The sequence below is a fragment of the Eurosta solidaginis genome, chromosome 3 (assembly GCF_040869045.1).
Source record: "Eurosta solidaginis isolate ZX-2024a chromosome 3, ASM4086904v1, whole genome shotgun sequence".
Taxonomy (NCBI): Eukaryota; Metazoa; Arthropoda; class Insecta; order Diptera; family Tephritidae; genus Eurosta; species Eurosta solidaginis.
This window is the reverse complement of record NC_090321.1, coordinates 55,689,875-55,706,362: the sequence shown is the minus strand read 5'-3', so window position 1 is coordinate 55,706,362 and position 16,488 is coordinate 55,689,875. Positions and strand designations below refer to the sequence as shown.

General features: G+C 36.5%; 1 protein-coding gene across 1 annotated transcript in view; it reads right to left on the bottom strand.

Annotated features, from left to right (window-relative positions):
- Nucleotides 1–1,277: 1,277 nt before the first annotated feature.
- Nucleotides 1,278–16,488, bottom strand: part of LOC137245890 (uncharacterized) — a 107,694-nt gene continuing 92,483 nt past the window's right edge. The window contains exons 7-9 of the mRNA XM_067777086.1: nt 11,653–11,705; nt 2,139–2,573; nt 1,278–2,053 (exon numbers count right to left, since the gene is read on the bottom strand). Coding sequence (XP_067633187.1) covers nt 1,362–2,053; nt 2,139–2,573; nt 11,653–11,705 — 1,180 coding nt within the window. The 3' untranslated portion in view covers nt 1,278–1,361. The remainder of the gene's footprint in view (nt 2,054–2,138; nt 2,574–11,652; nt 11,706–16,488) is intronic.

Below are 16,488 nucleotides of genomic sequence, written 5' to 3'. Positions count from 1 at the left end.
GACCGATTGGCGCTGGTTGGTAGAGAGAAGGAGCAACTGGCGCGCCTTGTTGGACGGCCATAACCGTTTAAACGGTTAAGCGCCAATTAAGTAAGTAGGTAAGTTTATGACATTTAGAGCGCTGTTGAAGCAAAATTCACGGTAGTACTTTCGTTTTATTGGTCAATATGACCAAAGATTATCGAAAAGTAAGATGTTGCAGGGACGAAAAATCTTGTGAAGCAAGCTTCACAAAATTCTAGTAGGTCACATTCACTACCTTCCACAGCAGAATTTGTTAAACTACCACTGCCTGTATTGTTATTTAACAATTATTTGTACACTTTTTATTCAGCAAATGTGTTCAGAATTTTAACTTTTACTTTCTAAAACTCCAATCAGTGTATTTGTGCGCTTAAATTATGTTAAAAATTGTGTTAAAGTTTTTGGTGTGGTGAAAGTGACCTATTATAATTTTGTGAAGCTCCGCTGCTTTCCACCGAAGTTTGCGCCGGCAACATCTTTACTTTTCGATAATCTTTGATATGACTTTCCTGGTGGTTTCACAGGCTGCTGTGGGGCTTCAATTTTTGTCTGTTTCCATATATCATGACCAACAAAACGGCTAGAAATTTGAGCCTGAATTTTAAACCACTCATCGGCTTAAGTAACTTTTTTGTACCAAATTGGAATCTTCTCAATTTACGAATATGCCTTTTAATTTTACTAAGTTTCAATTTAAAATTTATTTGAAAAAAAGTCTAAAATCTTTAAATTGTTTTAAAAACTAAAACTAAAAAAAGGTTCAAAAATCTAAAAACATAAACTTGTACACAAATGCCACAAGGGTTTAAACTTGGTGCTGAAAATTTAAAAATAAAAAAATTCATTTGTAAAAAGTGCTGAAAGTAATACATTTTTTATTTAATAATTTGGGAAAAATTTAAACAACGTGACATCAGGACGGACAAGGCATTTTTGTTCCGAAAAATTTTGTTATACATAGTATGATCTCTAAGCAGAAAATTCTTTTCTACGTTTTTCGAAATCAGCCTCTAAAACGTAGATATTGGCTTTCGAAGTTCGAATTGAACGTTTTTCGAGGTTTGTGCCGAACCGGGACAATTATAAAAAAGACGAGCGCAGCAAATCAAAATGTTGCGAGCTCATGTGTCACATCCGCAACGCAGACACATTTTAGCTGCAAGGCTTTCAAAGCAGAAATACACACGGAGAGAGTTTGCCAAACCGCCATTTGGGAAAAACCTTCGGTATTGTAATTTAGAACCTTCTCGTAATTACATATTTTAATAAAATTAAATTTATTGCACTTTTTTAATAGTTACAAACATATTTTAAATATGTACTAAATTGCAATAAGCTTACTTCTTATAACTCCAGCCATCGGGTAAATCGAAGAATGGTGTCTTGGTACCAACAGCGGATTTCCAGAAGTCCTTCAACTCACAACAGAATGTATAACCCTTAGTTGCGTCTGTGTAGTAGTTTGAATTGACATTGTATTTAGCACAAACATTAGTACAGAATTCAACTTCAGGGCCAACATTTGCGAAGGGATTATTCAATGAGATGAAGACCAAATCAACAGGCAAACTGGGGTGCATAACAACTTTGTAATACCATTCTGGCGCAGGAATAACATCATCTTTACCCAAGTAAATTGGTGTAGATACCCCAGTTGTGGGATGTTCCAATTCCAAAACACCCAAAGTGCTAGTGTAGGTCAATAAGTCGGAACCGATACTTTGTGCCAACTTACGTGTTTCACTCTCCACACGTACCCAATTACCAGCATTGACTACTTGCCATTCGGGAGCGCAGTTAGCATAGTAATAAGTAGCCAATTGTTCGTAAGCGAAAACGAAATCAGCATCGGGTGCCAAATGGCCGCGTGCCATAAACATAGTTGAGCTAACGTATGGCTGATTTTTACCGAATAGTGATTCGAAGCGCGTAATTTGACCAGTAGTCTTATAATATTTGTTGGTGGCTGTAGTGGAGAATTTCATACCATCGGCACGGAATGTACGGCGTGTACTTTCGTTAATTTTGACTAAAAATTACAAAGAATATTATAAGATCAATCAATAAGTTATTTCCTAAAATAAAGATCTAAATAAGACAAATTTTAAACTTACAAGATTGAGCTGCACCATTGACAATACTCTCTGAATAGAGTGTACGCTCATTAGCGGTATCGTAGCAAATTTTGAAAGCTATATAGAAATTATCTTCAACCTTGAAACCAGCTTCGAAGATAACACCTTGTTCGTCAGCGCAAGTAGTTTCTGTAACTTGTAAATCGGAGGTTGGTATTTTCGAGCATTTCAAATCAGCAAGTTTATAGTTATTTCCATCATACGTGAAAGCACCATTTTTACAGGTTAAAGTCACGGTTTGTTTCTTTAGTGTTTCAACTGTATTTTTGCTACCGCCACAATGTAAAGTTAGCTCTTGACCCTCAGCCAGTTCAGTTGTAATATTATATGGACGGAATAGTGCTCCCTCTGTGATGAAGACGGGCATAGGATCTGGCAAATCCGTTGGCATGGTGATGGAGCATGGGTCAGCAGCTAGATAAAGAAATAGAGATTCAATTTTTCAGTTTTTGATTTTCATATACGAAAAATTCGCGCGAATGTGTGCAACTTTAGGTTAGGTTAGGTTAGGTTTAAGTGGCTGCCGTCCGCATCGGAGCGGCACACTTAGGCCTTTATATGCCCATTGTGGAACCACACGGATTTGTTCCTACTCTCCTAATCAAACCACTTCGTTGAGGTTGTGAAGCTAACTAAGCGTCGTGTGTTGACCTCAGCTATATCAGTCAATCTACGAGAAAAATCTTGCACATAAAACGTTGCCTTCTTTTACCGAGCGCTGGACATTCGCAGAGTATATGCCTAACAGTTTCAGGCTCTTCTTCGTTGCTGCAGCTTCTACAATGACATTAAATGGAGCGCCAATCCTTTCCGCGTGCGGTCCAATACAAACGTGACCAGTGAGAAGTCCTACAACTAAGGAAATATCCTTCTTGCGGAGGGTCAGAAGCTCTCGCGATCTCTTCTCATTCCATTCCGGCCATGTGAGTTTTGCCGTGTGTCACCTATCATGATGCTTCCACCTGGCTCCGGCTTCCATCAGTAAAGCCTCCTTTATCTTGAGCTTGCAGGTGGAGAGCGGCATGCCCAACCTCTTCCAGGATGGCGAAAGTGGAAGGGAAGTACCCTTTCTTGCAAGCTCATCCGACATCTCATTACCTGGTATGCCCTTATGTCCCGGAACCAATACCAGATGCAGAGTAAACTGTTAAGCCATCACTTTAAGTGATCTGCGACAGCCTACTACAGTTTCAGAATTAGTTGTGACATTGTCAAGGGCTTTCAGCGCTGCCTGACTGTCTGAGAAAAAATAAATGTGTTTCTGAGAGACTGCCTTCTGCCTAAGGCAGTCCACAGCATCTTGTATGGCCGCAAGCTCGGCCTGGAATACGCTACAGTGATCCGGAAGGCGAAATGATCTCTGTATGTCCAATCGTTCCGAATATACACACTCTCCGACCCTGTTATCCAGTTTAGATCCAGCTGTGTAGATCTGAATGCTGTTAGTGTGCCAATCTGGGTCATTCACCTACTGTTCCCTCTCAGGCATTAGATATTAATATCCCTTGTTAAAGTTGGTATGTGCTTTGCTGAAATCTGTCCATTCTGGTATGCAGAATCTGTCAAGAATTTCAGTGTGGTTGCAGTGAGACCATGTGGTCAGTTTCCTCAGCCTAATACTTGCACATGCTGTATATGTTATGCCTACTATATCTATGGGTAGTAGGTTCAGTATTACATTCATAGCCTCCGTTGGCGTTGTGCGGATGGCTTTGCATCTTTTGCAAGAACCGTCGAGGATTTATTCAGGACGGGCCACCATACCGCCACCCCGTATAGCAAAATTGCGCAACTTTACCACGCACTCAAATTAGAAAGTTCGATAGATTCCATATTTTTCGAAAAACCTTTAGCAGTACGCTAATGAAAACTGCATTCAATTCGATGCAATACTTTTTGGTGAAACATGTACAAACATACTGACAGACAGACCTTTCATACTATTTTTTATACTCAGTTAAGCATAGCTCACAGAGTATATTAACTTTGATTGGATAACGGTTGGTTGTACATATATAAAGGAATCGAGATAGATAAAGACTTCCATATATCAAAATCATCAGTATCGAAAAAAAATTTGATTGAGCCATGTCCGTCCGTCCGTCTGTCCGTTAACACGATAACTTGAGTAAATTTTGAGGTATCTTGATGAAATGTAGGTTCTTGGGCGCTCATCTCAGATCGCTATTTAAAATAAACGATATCTGACTATAACCACGCCCACTTTTTGATATCGAAAAATTCGAAAACCCGAAAAAGTGCGATAATTCATTACCAAAGACGGATAAAGCGATGAAACTTGGTAGGTGAGTTGAACTTATGACGCAGAATAAAAAATTTGTATTATGGACTATGGGCGTGGCACCGCCCACTTTTAAAAGAAGGTAATTTAAAAGTTTTGCAAGCTGTAATTTGGCAGTCGTTGAAGATATCATGATGAAATTTGGCAAGAACGTTACTCCTATTACTATATATATGCTTAATAAAAATTAGCAACATCGGAGAACGACCACGCCCACTTAAAAAAAAAATTTTTTTAAGTCAAATTTTAAGAAAAAATTTAATATCTTTACAGTATATGAGTAAATTATGTATTCAACTCCAGTAATGATATGATGCAACAAAGTACAAAAATAAAGGAAAATTTCAAAATGGGCGTGGCTCCGCGTACTTATCTGAACTCACTTTGTATTGGTATAAAAAATGGTCGAAATCCGACTATGACCACGCCCACTTTTTCGATATCAAAAATTACTAAAAATTAAAAAAATGCCATAATTCTATACCAAATACGAAAAGAGGGATGAAACATGATAATTGGATTGGGTTATTGACGCAAAATATAACTTTAGAAAAAAACTTTGTTAAAATGGTGTCACACCTACCATATTAAGTACAAGAAAATGAAAAAGTTTTGCAGTGCGAAATCAAAAGCCCTTGGCATCTTGGCAGGAATACTGTTCGTGGTATTACATATATAAATAAATTGGCGGTATCCGACAGATGATGTTCTGGGTCACCCTGGTCCACATTTTGGTCGATATCTCGAAAACGCCTTCACATATGCAACTAAGGGCCACTCCCTTTTAAAACCCTCATTAATACCTTTAATTTGATAACCATATCGTACAATCATATTCTAGAGTAACCCCTGGTCCACCTTTATGGCGATTTATCGAAAAGGCGTCCACCTATAGAACTAAGGCCCACGTCCTTTTAAAATACTCATTAACACCTTTCGTTTGATGCCCATATCGTACAAAAAAATTCTAGAGTCACCCCTGGTCCACCTTTATGGTGATATCTCGAAAAGGCGTCCACCTATAGAACTAAGGCCCACCCCCTTTTAGAAAACTCATTAACACCTTTCACTTGATACCCATATCGTACAAACAAATTCTAGAGTCACCCCTGGTCCACCTTTATGGCGATATCTCGAAAAGGCGTCCACCTATAGAAATAAGGCCATTCCCTTTTAAAATACTCATTAACACCATATCGTACAAACAAATTCTAGAGTCAGCCCTGGTCCACCTTTATGGCGATATCTCGAAAAGGCGTCCACCTATAGAACTTAGGCCCACTCCCTTTTAAAATACTCATTAACGCCTTTCATTTGATACCCATATCGTACAAATTCTAGAGTCACCCCTGGTCCACCTTTATGGTGATATCTCGAAAAGGCGTCCACCCATAGAACTAAGACCCACTCCATTTTAAAATACTCATTAACACCTTTCGTTTGATACCCATATTGTACAAACGCATTCTAGAGTCACCCCTGGTCCACCTTTATGGCGATATCTCGAAAAGGCGTCCACCTATAGAGCTAAGGCCCACTCCCTTTTAAAATACTCATTAACACCTTCATTTGATACCCATATCGTACAAACTCATTCCAGGGTTACCCTAGGTTCATTTTCCTACATGGTGATTTTCCCTTATTTTGTCTCCATAGGTCTCAGCTGAGTATGTATTGTTCGGTTACACCCGAACTTAGCCTTCCTTACTTGTTTCTTCAATATTTGTAATGTAGAGCTTTAGGCCTGTAACGTTCTTATTATAAGAATATAAGATGTGTACTTCGGTAGTGATCTTCGATGCTATCAAAGCTGACGGACATAAGGTATTTATGATCAGACCGATCCGAATAAAAATGCGCCCAAACACCATCACTGTAATTAGATGCCTTCCAATGTTTTCCTATAAATTCTTAGAATAGTTTTGTACATCTTAGAATTTTTTCTGGATCATCTAAATTTACTAAATATTAACAGCAACGATCCGTATTTAAATGCTACCAAAAATGCTGGCTTTAGCAAAATCCCTGAATATTTTTCAGGGAATTATCTTCCATTTCAATGAAAATACATCATCAAACTTCGAAAACTTCGAGAAACGGTACACGCAAAATCTTCTGCGATGCGAATATTCGCGTCCTATAAAACCCATATGGCTTATGATTGTTACGTTGATTCTTCAAACGTGTCTGGCTATGGTTGTGATGGGGATATGCGGCATTTGAATATAATCAGAACGCAATAGCCCTGACCGAACAAGCTTATCAGCTCAATATTGACTAGCTTAGAATATGATTGCAAAATGTATTGACGTATGTATGCTGACTCTGGATGAATCATAGAAGTAATCGGGAAGCTTACAGCGATTCCATCGGACCCTAAAATAGTAAAAATGTAGTCCGTTTCTGTTTTGATATAATATGGGTTGACGTTTGACATAATACGACATTCAGAACCCAGGTAGGTCACGATTAGTGATTACTAACTTTCCTAGCATACTACTCAATTTGTAACCTTAATTCTTTCAACAAAATCTATGCGCCCATTCCGTCTTATATGTTAATAAACTTCACGCAGAATATTTTCTTATCGCCCTCCTTTTTAAGGCCCAATTAAACTTCCTTAACCCTAACGCCATAGTCGTAACCATACCCATATCCATAACCCTCTCCAATGTGATCAATTAATGGTGCATTAACCTAAAAATTGTGAAAATTTCATAAAAATGAAGAAAACGGAAAAAATTACAAACATATTCCACAAAAAATAAGTCCTTAGTCATAACGTATCCAAAACAATTAATAAAATCTATAACAAGTTATTAAATTCACCAACTCAAATATTTTTAGGTTATGGATATGGCGAGAAACCAAAAACCAATTGGTTGGCTATGGAATGGTTATGGCGTTAGCGTTATGGTATGGATGCCACCATTAATCGATTACATTGATTTCCATAAGGTGGGTTCGATCAGCTGTTTTATCTAGTTATGGTTTTATGGTTATAAGTCACTATTAATTGGCCCTTTAAGCGTTTTATGGTTACGATTAAACCTACTGCTAGGTTGAGGTTACCTAAGCTACAACGTTTTTTTTTTATACTCAGTTGAGCAGAGCTCACAGAGTATATTAAGTTTGATTGGATAACGGTTGGTTGTACATATATAAAGGAATCGAGATAGATATAGACTTCCATATATCAAAATAATCAGGATCGAAAAAAATTTGATTGAGCCATGTCCGTCCGTCCGTCCGTCCGTCCGTCCGTCCGTTAACACGATAACTTGAGTAAATTTTGAGGTATCTTGATGAAATTTGGTATGTAGGTTCCTGAGCACCCATGTCAGATCGCTATTAAAAATGAACGATATCGGACTATAACCACGCCCACTTTTTCGATATCGAAAATTTCGAAAAACCGAAAAATTGCGATACAAAAGAGAGATAAAGCGATGAAACTTGGTAGATGAGTTGAACTTATGACGCAGAATAGAAAATTAGTAAAATTTTGGACAATGGGCGCGGCACCGCCCACTTTTAAAAGAAGGTAATTTAAAATTTTTGCAAGCTGTAATTTGGAAGTTGTTGAAGATATCATGATGAAATTTGGCAGGAACGTTACTCCTATTACTATATGTACGCTTAATAAAAATTAGCATAATCGGAGAAGGACCACACCCACTTTTAAAAAAAAAAATTTTTTTAAGTAAAATTTTAACAAAAAATTTAATATCTTAACAGTGTATAAGTAAATTATGTCAACATTCAACTCCAGTAATGATATAGTGAAACAAAATACAAAAATAATAGAAAATTTCAAAATGGGCGTGGCTCCGCCCTTTTTCATTTAATTTGTCTAGGATACTTTTAACGCCATAAGTCGAACAAAAATTAACCAATCCTTTTGAAATTTGGTACGGGCATAGATTTTATGACGTTAACTCTTTTCTGTGAAAATGGGCGAAATCGGTTGATGCCACGCCCAGTTTTTATACACAGTCGTCCGTCTGTCCTTCCGCATGGCCGTTAACACGATAACTTGAGCAAAAATCGACATATCTTTAATGAACTTAGTTCACGTGCTTACTTGAACTCACTTTATCTTGGCATGAAAAATTAACGAAATCCGACTATGACCACGCCCACTTTTTCGATATCGAAAATTACGAAAAATGAAAAAAATGCCATAATTCTATACCAAATACGAAAAAAGGGATGAAACATGGTAAGGTAATTGGATTGTTTTATTGAAGCGAAATATAACTTTAGAAAAACTTTATAAAATGGTTGTGACACCTACCATATTAAGTAGAAGAAAATGAAAAGTTCTGCAGGGCGAAATAAAAAACCCTTAAAATCTTGGCAGGTATTACATATATAAATAAATTAGCGGTATCCAACAGATGATGTTCTGGGTCACCCTGGTCCACATTTTGGTCGATATCTGGAAAACGCCTTCACATATACAACTACCACCACTCCCTTTTAAAACTCTCATTAATACCTTTAATTTGATACCCATATCGTACAAACTCATTCTAGAGTCACACCTGGTCCACCTTTATGGCGATATTTCGAAACGGCGTCCACCTATAGAACTAAGGCCCACTCCCTTTTAAAATACTCATTAACTCCTTTCGTTTGATACCCATATCGTACAAACATATTCTAAAGTCACCCCTGGTCCACCTTTATGGCGATATCTCGAAAAGGCGAACACCTATAGAACGAAGGCCCACTCCCGTTTAAAAATACTCATTAACACCTTTCATTTGATACCCATATCGCATTAACAAAGTCTAGACTCACCCCTGGTCCACCTTTATTGCGATACCTCGAAAAGGCGTCCACCTATAGAACTAAAGCCCACTCCCTTTTAAAATACTCATTAACTCCTTTCGTTTGATGCCAATATTGTACAAACAAATTCTAGGGTCACCCCTGGTCCACCTTTATGGCTATATCTCGAAACGGCGTCCACCTATGGAACTAAGGATTACTCCCTTTTAAAATACTCATTAACACCTTTAATTTGATACCCATATCGTACAAACGCATTCTAGAGTCACACCTGGTCCACCTTTATGGCGATATTTCGAAACGGCGTCCACCTATAGAACTAAGGCCCACTCCCTTTTAAAATTCTCATTAACACCTTTCGTTTGATGCCCATATTGTACAAACAAATTCTAGGGTTACCCCTGGTCCACCTTTATGGCTATATCTCGAAACGGCGTCCACCTATGGAACTAAGGATTACTCCCTTTTAAAATACTCAGTAACACCTTTAATTTGATACCCATATCGTACAAACGCATTCTAGAGTCAACCCTGATCCACCTTTATGGCTATATCCCTAAATGGCGTCCACCTATAGAACTATGGCCCACTCCCTCATAAAATACTCTTTAATGCCTTTCGTTTGATACACATGTCATACAAACACATTCCAGGGTTTCCCTCGGTTCATTTTCCTACATGGTTATTTTCCCTTATGTTGTCACCATAGCTCTCAACTGAGTATGTAATGTTCGGTTACACCCGAACTTAGGCTTCCTTACTTGTTTCTACAATATTTGTAATGTAGAGCTTTAGGCCTGTAACGTTCTTATTATAAGTATATAAGATGTGTACTTCGGTGGTGATCGTCGATGTTATCAAAACTGACGGACATAAGGTATTTATGATCAGACCGATCCGAATAAAAATGCGCCCAAACACCATCACTGTAATGAGATGCCTTCCAATGTTTTCCGATTTTTGTCTATATATGGTATCTTCGTCGAGCTTCGGACAGTATGCAGCTTAGAATTTAAGGTTTTCTGGAACATCTAAATTTACTAAATATTAACAGCAACGATCCGTATTTAAATGCTACCAAAAATGCTGGCTTTAGCAAAATCCCTGAATATTTTTCAGGGAATTATCTTCCCTTTCAACGAAAATACATCATCAAACTTCGAAAACTTAAAACAATTTAAGAGCGTCAATAATCTTCGAGAAACGGCACACTCAAAAACGCGAATATTCGCATCGTAGAAAAACCATATGGCTTATGATTGTTACTTTGATTCTTCAAACGTGTCTGGGTATGGTTGTGATGGGGATATGCGGCATTTGAATATAATCAGAACGCAATAACCCTAACCGAACAAGCTTATCAGCTCAATATTGACTAGCTTAGAATATGATGATCATAGAATGATGAATCATAGAAGTAATCGGGACGCTTACAGCGATTGTCGCAAGCCATTTCAGACCGATTCCTAAAAATTGATAAGTCCAATTTCAGAGTGAACTGCCCATCTTATCATTCCTTCATAATAGTTTCCATCGGACCCTAAAATAGTAAAAATTTAGTCCGTTCCTGTTTTGATATAATATCGGTTGACGTTTGACATAATACAACATTCAGAACCCACGTAAGTCACGATTAGTGATTACTAACTTTCCTAGCATACTACTCAATTTGTAACCTTAACTCTTTCAACAAAATCTATTCGCCCATTACGTCTTATATGTTAATAAACTTCACGCAGAATATTTTCTTATCGCCCTCCTTTTTAAGGCCCAATTAAACTGCCTTAACCCTAACGCCATAGTCGTAACCATACCCATATCTCTCCAATGTGATCGATTAATGGTGCCTTAACCTAAAAATCGTGAAAATTTCATAAAAATTAAGAAAACGAAAAAAATTACAAACATATTCCACAAAAATAAGTCTCTTAGTCATAACGTATCCAAAACAATGAATAAAATCTATAAAAATTATTAAATCCACCAACTCAAATATTTTTAGGTTATGGATATGGCGAGAAACCAAAAACCAATTGGTTGGCTATGGCATGGGTATGGCGTTAGCGTTATGGTATGGACGGCACCATTAATCGATTACATTGACTTCCATAAGGTAGCTTCGATCAACTGTTTTATATGGTTATGGTTTTATGGTTATAAGTCACCATTAATTGGCCCTTTAAGCGTTTTATGGTTACGATTAAACCTACTGCTAGGTTGAGGTTAGCTAAGCTACAACGTTTTTTTTCTATAAATATGAAAATGAAATAACTTGCAGTTGTGGTTATCTAATCCTTGCGCGTTTTTTCACATGACTTATATCCCGAAACTCAGTCAAATGTGAACGTTTCTTAATACTCTAAGATTAGTTATGCTTTTTTTGTTCAAATTTACCGTAAACGCTGCTTACAGCCAACAACAAATTTAAAGTCAACTTAAACATTTTACTTAATCACTATAGTCCCACTGATCAAAAGTGAAAACTGATATTTGATAAAAACTTTGGTCATTTATATACAAAATAGCAGAACATCAGTTATTATTAACCCACTTAACGACACAAGTGTCATATTGGTACATAAGCATTAGTCTCATAAGCAAAATGCAAGATGATGCTTTCAAATTTTTATACGCAGCTGAGCAGAGCTCACAGAGTATATTAACTTTGTTCGCATAACGGAACCCCGTAATGGCATAAACTAATCGAGATATGTAGATATAGATTTATATATATCAAAATTATCGGGGCGAAAAAAGAAATTCATTTAGCTATGTCCGTCCGTCCGTCTGTCTGCCCGTAAACACGATAACTTGAGTAAATTTTGAGGTATCTTAATGAAATTTGGTATGTAGGTTCCTGGGCACTCATCTCAGAACGCTATTTTAAATGAACGAAATCGGACTATCACCACGCCCACTTTTTCGATATCGAAAATTTCGAGAAACCGAAAAAGTGCGATAATTCATTACCAAAGACGGATACAACGATTAAACTTGGTAGGTGGGTTGACCTTATGAAGCAGAATAGAAAATTAGTAAAATTATGGACAATGGGCGTGGCATCGCCCACTTTTAAAAGAAGGTAATTTAAAAGTTTTGCAAGCTGTAATTTGACAGTCGTTGAGGATATCATGATGAAATTTGGCAGGAACGTTACTCCTATTACTATATGTGTCCTAAATAAAAAATTACAAAATCGGATGACGAACACGCCCACTTAAAAAACAAATTTTAAGTCAAATTTTAACAAAAAATTGAATATCTATAGAGTATATAAGGAAATTATGTCAACATTCATCTCTGGTAATGATATCGTGCAACAAAATACAGAAATAAAATAAAATTTCAAAATGGGCATGGCTCCGCACTTCTTTATTTAATTTGTCTAGAATACTTTTAATGACATAAGTCGAACAAAAATCCAACAAATCCTTGTGAAATTTGGTAAGAGCATAGCTTCAGCAACGATAACAGTTTTCTGTGAAAATGGGCGAAATCGGTTTTTATACACAGTCGACCGTCTGTCCTTCTGCTCGGCCGTTATCAAGATAACTTGCGCAAAAATCGATATATCTTTACTAAACTTAATTCAAGTACTTATCTGAACTCATTTTTATATTGGTAATAAAAATGGGTGAAATCCAACTATGACCACGCCCACTTTTTCGATATCGAAAAATTCGAAAAATGAAAAAAAATGCCATAATTCTATACCAAATACAAAAAAAGGGATAAACCATGGTGATTGGACTGGTTTTTTTACGCGAAATATACATAAATTCAGAAAAAACTTTGTAAAATGGGTGTGACACCTAACATCTTAAGTAGAAGAAAATGAAAAAGTTCTGCAGGGCGAAATCAAAAGCCCTTGGAATCATGGAAGGAATACTGTTCGTGGTATTACATATATGAATAAGTTAGCGGTACCCGACAGATGATGTTCCGGGTCACCATGGTCCACATTTTGGTCGATATCTCGAAAACGCCTTCAAATATACAACTTAGGGCTTCTCCCTTTTAAAATACTCATTAACATCTTTCATTTGATACCCATACCGTACAAACACATTCTAGAGTCACCCCTGGTCAACCTTTATGGCGATTTCTCGAAAAAGCGTCCACCTATAGAACTATGGCCCACTCCCTTTTAAAATACTCATTAACACCTTTCATTTGATACCCATGTCATACAAACATATTCCAAGGTTACACTAGGTTCATTTTCCTACATGGTTATTTTCCCTTATTTTGTCTCCAAAGCGTTCAGCTGAGTATGTTATGTTCGGTTACAACCGAACTTAGCCTTCCTTACTTGTTTTCTTTACATAAACTTATGAAATCATCGTTAGCTGGAGCTTCTAGCAAACTCTTCGAATTTATGATATTTGATTTTTCTAGTTCTTTACTGAAGGGAAGTGCTAATAACTTGGAGCGCGAGTTCAATATGCATCATTCAAAATCACTTATCTCAGCTGCAATCCGAATACTTCTCCGCAGAATTAGGTGAACTCTTCAATTGAATCTACCAAGCTGCATTACTATAAGCACAGCCCTAAAAATCCTTGCTGTTTGTAGAAATAATTAAAAAGTATCGCTACTCGCAGGGCCGGATTAACCCTCAACAGGGCCCTAGACAACCATCAATTTGGGGGCCCTTTTTTCAAGTACGTTCCCTTCTTTTTTCGATTAAAAAATACAAACTTATATCTTTCATAAAAATTTTATTGTCACAAAGTAATAATATCAATAAAATTACTATCTACATTTTAAACATGTCGTTTTCTACATTTTTTTCGGCAAATTCGGCAAATTCATCAATATCGATTTTTTTAAATAAATGTGAGTCAATGCAAAGTATACGCAACATCTCCAGTCACTCTTTCAGCAGCTTTGATTATTTTTAATTGCGAGAAGCATCGGTCGGCAGAACAATTTGTGATCATTAATGTTAAAAAAATCCGAAGAGCTATTTCTGTGTTAGGAAATATATCGGCTAATTGATCTTCCCTTATAATCTTGTACAAATGACTATGAGTTTATTGTGCATCAGTGTATCTGGGGTTCACGTAACTTTGGAAGTGTTTTATTGCAATGAAACATTCTTCCAAGCCTCTATAATAAAAAATAACTAAGTTATTTATAGCTTCGTGGAGGTCCCCATCACTGAGAGAAAAGTTGATGAGAAATGCAAATCTCTTTGAAACTTCCATATACACTTTCGCACGTCGAGGAAATCTTTTGTCCTAAAATCATCGCGAGGCGAAAATTCTACTTCTGGAGCATTTCCGTCATTAGGTTGTTTTTTTCTACGACGAGTACGTTTTGCGATTTCTGTATAACCTACACCAGGAATAATTGTTTTGCTTTTTCATCGAAATCATTGAACTTTTCACGGAATGTAACTGAACTCTCTTCTCCGTACAAAAAAGCACACGTTTCCAAATCTGCTCTTTCACTTTGCAATGGCTTACTCACTGAACGCATAGCAGTCAAAATAGAGTTGAAGGCTTCTACATCCTCTGTTCCAAAAATAACCAAAATTTTCCAAAATAAAAACAGCCAGTGTACATTTTGAGATAATTCTTTTTTATTATTCAATATACTCTCCTCTCACTTCGATACCCTTCTAAGCACGCTAATACAATTTGTCAACTGAGTCGGAAATGTCCTTTTTAGGAACCTTGTCTAGTTCGTCGGTCGTCGCCTTTTGAATGCGGTCAATTGAGTTTTATTTATTTGAGTAAAAATTATTTTCAGTTCTGATTATATTTTTCTTTCTTTCGCTCTCTAGAATTTTATGTTTTGCCCCAGGCAACTGCCTATTCTGCCTACTTGTTCATGCGGCCCTGGCTACTCAAATCGGTGTCCAAGCAAGAAATAGACTTTTATCGATTTTCATTTTTAAATAATCTGTTGGCGAATCAATTTCCGGTCTTCAAACTTTTCAAAAGATACTTATGCGGCAAAATTAGGACTCGTTAATTGGTAAACTTATAAGTTTTTTTACATTTTGCCTCATATTAAATTTTTAAAACCATAAAAATCGCACATAACCACGAAAATACAATATACTTTAAATTCTTGACCAATGATCGTACTAAAAAGTTAGGATTGTTTTTAAAATTCCTTTTGCAATATAAATTTAAATATCTTTTGCAGATTGCATAAAAAACGCATACAGCTATTAACTTACGGTATATAAAACTAATTAGAAAGAATATACATAAAATTAACGTGACTAATGTTACAATTTGTATGTGAGACAGGTGTAGTTAATCGATTTGAAAAGAGTAATAAGGGTATAAACTTTAAAGTTTGTTATTACAGAAAAATTACATTATAATCAAGATACAAATATAGAAAGGTAGTTCCAATTCTCATTTAACATAAACTGTGTTTAGGTATTTCCGTTTGAAATAACACTACACCGAAAGTAATATTTTTGTTTGCAACTATACTTGCATGCTTCTTATATTAAAAGGAAGCGGAAAACATGTAAGGTACGTATAGAATATCTGAAGCATTGGAGAAGTGACTTACTACGTAAGACTTGGTACCTTTTTGAAAAAACCGATTTTGTGTTCAACAAGTTGTTCCGGGCAGGTATTACTGGTGTCAGTGTATCGTGGTATTTGAGCAGTGCCTTCCTCTCACAGAGCCACCATGCGAAATATTGTAGCATTATGCGTCATACCCACCTATGCAAACACTTGCGGCATTACGCATCATGAACTTCTATGCCAAATACTTCTTAGTAACAATCATATTACAATATTATACAACATAAATTATTGAACTAACACAGCGGTTAGCTAACATCAATGGAATGCCGAATATGAAACCCTTGTCCGTTCACAGCTAATAAATTCTGCTTATTATTTACATACAACCAATAATGTGAATTAACCAAATACTCACATTGATCTGCTGACTTTGCAAGCATGCATACAAATCTACATGTATGCAATCAGGCATACAAATCTACATGTATACAAAGCATGTATACAAACCTACATGTATGCATACCCCGTTACCAATGTACATATTTTTAGTTTATTAGTATTAAGATAATTATGAATGTATAGGTTAAGTAAATAACTATAAAAGGGAAAGAGTTTATTTAATAAAAAGAATTAATGTTTGACTACCAAACCTTTCACATCTTTTATTCCAAATCAAACATTTCATGGCGATCCAGCCAGCCTGCTCTTAAATCAGCTGAAAATTTGC